Source organism: Ursus maritimus, unplaced genomic scaffold (genome assembly GCF_017311325.1).
Source record: "Ursus maritimus isolate PB19 unplaced genomic scaffold, ASM1731132v1 scaffold_24, whole genome shotgun sequence".
NCBI lineage: Eukaryota > Metazoa > Chordata > Mammalia > Carnivora > Ursidae > Ursus > Ursus maritimus.
The window spans coordinates 17,352,847-17,357,489 of record NW_024424897.1 but is presented as its reverse complement, the minus strand read 5'-3'; the positions used below and the strand labels follow the sequence as shown (position 1 = coordinate 17,357,489).

Sequence of the window (4,643 nt, the reverse complement as noted above, 5' to 3'; positions counted from 1 at the left end):
CCCCACCTATTACCTACTTTTGAACTTTCCCTCTTACTTTGAAAATAGTTGGCTTTGGAGGAATAAGTAGGATCCTGATACTGTTTCAAACCAAAAATTGTAGAGTTTGCTACCCATTTCATTATCCACTGTATTCATTGTATGTATCCATTCATTTGTGTATGTCTCTGGGTAGATTATGAACACTTCAAGAACAATTAATTTGGTTTATTTTCCTTCTTCTAGTACCTACCACACTCCTACTAGATTAGGTACTCGAATATATCTGGAATTAAAGATAAATAAATGAACACATTCTTTTCACAAGGAATGCTTTAATAACTCCCAAAAATATAACAACTTTTTCATTGTGGTCCTCTTGGTTTGCAAATGACAGTCAGGAACCACAGGCCTGGGCCCGGATGGGTACATGGAGGAAGCCTGAGAAAACAATTTATTCCTGGGGCTCTGGTCAGTTTTATTTGTAAATGGAAAGGAAAGAAAATAACATGAAGTGGAGGCAAGAGGAAGAAGAAATGAAGAATTCCCGAGTGAGAAGAGCTCTGGAATGACTCCACAGTGGCCCTGTCCCCTGTCTCATCCCAAGAAACATCCTGTCATCCAGTAGGAGAGTGGCCGGCCTGCACAGTGCAACCTCCATGCTACCCTGTGGAGAGAAGAAAAATTGGTTCTTGCTTATTACGTAGTAAGCTCCTTCTCCACATGCATGGCCCAACTCTTAGTGAATCTCTCAGGCAGAGCAGTGCTCAGAATCCCCTTCATTCCTAGCTTTCTGGTCTGTCCTCCTGTGGCCCCTCTGATTCTTCCTTTAAATTTCCCTTATCTCTGGTGTTTGTCCTCTTCCACCATTCAGTACGCTTCCACATTTTCAAATCCTTATCTCCCTCTGAAGTGGGAAAGCACCATTTTATGGACTGAGAGTTACTAAATACATAAAAAGATAAGTAATCAATCAATCAATCAATCAATCTCAGGCACAACCACTGACTCTCCCTCCAGAAAGGGTCAGCCCTAATAGTCATCAGTGTCCCTTCTGCATGGTTATTTCTAGAGTAGGCAAGGCACTTGATTCCCCCCATCCTCACAGACGCCTGGAGAGGCAGCCATTTGTATCCTGTACACGTCTGGTTTGAAGCTCAGAAGAGTGAAGTAACCATCCCAACGTCCACCACTGGTAAGCTGACAGCTTTGGGGCTATCTGCTCAGCGGAGGAGCTATACACTTTTTACAGAAAATGTTGCTGCCCCGGGTGCCTGGGTGGCTCAGTTGGTTAAGCGTCTGCCTTCGGCTCAGGTCATGATCCCAGGGTGGTGGGATCGAGTCCCGCACAGAGGCCCGCAGCAGACTCCCTGCTCGGCGGGGAGTCTGTTTCTCCCTTCCCCCTCCCCCCTGCTTATGCATGCATGTGCGCACGTGCTCTCTCTCTCTCTCCCTCTCAAATAAATAAATAAAATATTAAGAAAAGAAAATGTTGCTGCCAATCAGGGAGAGGGGTCTCTGAGGCAAGTGTGATGTATAGCTTAGTTGCTCCCAGGCCTCCAGCTGATTAACTAAGCAGGGACACGGGGTCCAAGCTGAACCAATCAGATTCTTTAACCCGGGCACTTGGACTGGGACGGAGCCTAGGCAGTCTCTGTGGCTGCTTAGGACAGTCGCCCGTCAACTTGGGGCAGCCTTAGTCTATCTGGTGGAATGTGGAGCAGAGAATGCAGCTCTACAAAGAAAGCAGTGAAGCAGATGCCCCAGGAAGCAGAAACTTGCCCGGAAGAGCTCACTGACAGTTTCCAGCTCTGCTTCCGCTCTTTCCCGAGGTCCAGCCGCACCAACGTAAGCTCAGTGAGACACTTTGTCCCCTCAGGATACATCTCCCTCAGCTAAATCACGTTGCTTTGTTACTGCATCCAAAAGAGTTTTATTTTTAATTTTTTTAAAGATTTATTTATTTTTGAGAGAGAGGAAGAACGAGTGGGGAGAGGGGCAGAGGGAGAGAGAGAGAGAATCCCAAACAGACTCCCCACTGAGCCGGTAGCCTGGTACAGGCCTCAATCCCACGACCCTGAGATCATGACCTGAGCGGAAATCAAGAGTCAGACACTTAACCAATTGAACCACCCAGGCACCCCCCAAAAGAGTTTTAATACAACATCAGAGAAAGACCCAGATCCCAGGTCTTGTAAGTCAGAGTCCCAAGCCCTGCCACTCTTCCACATCTTTCTAGACTATGAAAGGATCTAGTCCTTGCCTACTGTGCCTTTTTCTGTCACTACATCCTTCCTGGGACTCTGCCTGCTAACTTGGTCCCCCAGTGTCCTCCTCACCAGTTCTTCATCCCCCCTGCTCCGGACACAATCTTTTTTGCACAGATGATGGATGAGAGAAGACTGGGGCTCAGTAGGTCTGAAAGGGAGAGAGAGAGAGTACCTGTGAGAACACAGAGGACAGTCCCAAAGACTGAGGCAGACATAGGCTGTCCCTGCACTGGCATGGGCCACCCAGGGGCTGAATATTTCCAGATTAGGCAAGGCCTCCCTCCCAGAGGCCTATTTAGACATCCTTACAATGGCGATCAGGGGTGTCAGGGGTGGGGGCAGGAGAGGCAGGACGACCGTTTACCACCATACTTCCTAACTAGGGTAGATGGTGGTTCACTCCACGTTTGAGGATTTCTAGGGAGAGGAAATGTCAAAACAGGCAGCACAGAGACCAAGGTGAATCTCGCCTGATGAGGGAAGCTCTTCAGATGGAGTCCAGGGATAGTACTCAGAGTATGAAGGAGGGAGAGAAGGTCCAAGTCATGGACTTATGGAGCCTCCTGGGGTGGCTCTGAGGTGGGGAGTTTGCACTTGGCCTTTAATCAGACCATTAACCAAAGTTAGTCCTTGATGGTTAGAGCTGAGCTTCAGGGCCACCAGCCTGGCATTCGGGACTGGTTCTATGAGACTCAGTTTGCTCATCTGTAATGTGGGCGTGGAAATAATTTCCATCACATGAAAAGCTGGGTGAAATAGACTCTGCAGGTGAACTCCTTGGGCCGTCCCTCTGGGGACATTCTCAGGCTTGGAGTGGGAAGAGAAGTCCTGTGAGTAGGGCCTGGTCATCTCTCTCACCTCTCCCACCCTGGGGCCCTGGCCAGACCTTGACAGTCCTCGTGGCAAATGTTTTCGGAGTGACTTCGGTAATCGTTGCACCAGTAGTGGCTGTTGATCTGGAAGATTCCATAGTCGAAGCTGCCATCTGCGTTTTCATTTACCTTTGATATGTTGAAGTTGCTTTCCACAAAAGCCAGACACAGCCCTTTGAGCAGGGAGAAGAGGGTTTTCAGAGGGTGCCGAGCTGAGGGAGGAGGAGCGAGGGAGACCAGGAAGCAGAAGGAAGGGATAATTCCTGAGAGACTGGAAGGGCCAAGTAGGCTAGAAACACCCATTGGCTTCTCCCCTCACCCTTTGTCCCACCCGCCCGCCCCTCAGTACAACCACTCATCACCTGTCTGCCCATCCATGCTTCCTGTACCTACTGACCACCTACGGTGTGCCAGGACCTGTGTAAAGCCCCGTGAGGGACACTTAGCTGGGTCAAATGTAGACGCTGCCTTCAAGGGGCCTATAGTACGAGAAGGACGATCTGTACCTTAAAAAGGCACAAAACAAGATAAAAGGAGAAAGACAGCCCAAGACCAATGTGCACGAATTCTGGGCGAAAGGGAGTTATCCCTACCGCGGTATAGGATGAAGCCTTTGCACTGCCTGTTCCCTCTGCGTGCAATGCTCTTCCCCGGACATCTGGGTGACCAGTGCCACTCAGTGTCACCTCCTTGACTTCCCCTTCCAGGACAATGTTACCTACCACTGCCCCTGCTTTATTCTTCTGCATAACATTTATCACCACTGGAAGTACTTCCTATATATTCGTGTCTTTGTTTCTTGCTTGCCTCTCTCCCCAGAATGTGAACACTGTGAAGGAAGGGGCTTTGTCGATGTCTCCATCCCCAGCACTGAACATAGTTCCTGGTACATAGTAAGTGCTCAGTTAGTAATTGCGGAGCGAATATGGAATGTTGGGAAGGTCTTCTTGGGGAGAGCTGTGTTTCGAACTTGGTTTTGAAAGATGAACGACAGAGAGAAAGATGGCCAGCTAGGGCGTGACCAGGAGAGGAGGAGAAAGGGGGGGTGTGGGAAGCAGCACTCACAGTCATTCAGGGAGTAGCCCTCAAACCCGTCCAAGTCCTCCTTGCGCAGCACCCTGGCCAAGTCACAGCGATTGATGAGGCTGGCTTGACTTATGGCAATGAGGCAGCTGACCAAGGACACGAGTAGTGCCCCCGTCATCTTCGGAGGGCAGAAGGTGCGGTCAAGGGCCCGCGGTTCCGAGGGTCTCATAGACGTGCCGCTGGTCTTCTCCGAGCGCCTGAGGAATCTGGAGAGAGCAGCCGTATGTCCTCGCTCACACACAGCCCCACCTGGCTATGTCTCTTTCCTCTCATTTATTATCGTCTACTTGTTTATTACAGAGACCTTCAAATATTTACAAATAAGAGAAGAGTAGCAGGCATCTTCATGTGCCCATTTCCCGGTGTCAACATCAAAAAGCCAAGGCTGATGCCCTTTCATCTATAGATCTTCACCCCGTTTAGCTATTCTCACTCT

General features: G+C 49.5%; 1 protein-coding gene across 1 annotated transcript; it reads right to left on the bottom strand.

The window, feature by feature from the left end:
* Positions 1-336: 336 nt before the first annotated feature.
* LYZL6 (lysozyme like 6) lies at positions 337-4,406 on the bottom strand. Its single transcript, XM_008693569.2, has 4 exons — positions 4,187-4,406; positions 3,136-3,294; positions 2,319-2,397; positions 337-646 (listed from the first exon to the last, which is right to left on the bottom strand). The coding sequence occupies exons 1-4, from the start codon at positions 4,374-4,376 to the stop codon at positions 577-579; spliced, it is 498 nt and encodes a 165-aa protein (XP_008691791.2). The 5' UTR covers positions 4,377-4,406; the 3' UTR covers positions 337-576.
* Between the last annotated feature and the right edge of the window lie 237 nt (positions 4,407-4,643).

Excerpts from the sequence above, each read along its gene's own strand:
- LYZL6 (XM_008693569.2), bottom strand. The coding sequence starts at position 4,376 with ATGAGACCCTCGGAACCGCGGGCCCTTGACCGCACCTTCTGCCCTCCG. Across the intron at positions 2,398-3,135 it reads TTGCCACGAGGACTGTCAAG|ACCTACTGAGCCCCAGTCTT; the intron begins GTCTGGCCAGGG and ends TCTCCCTTTCAG. Across the intron at positions 647-2,318 it reads GCAGGGGGGATGAAGAACTG|GGTAGCATGGAGGTTGCACT; the intron begins GTGAGGAGGACA and ends TTCTCTCCACAG.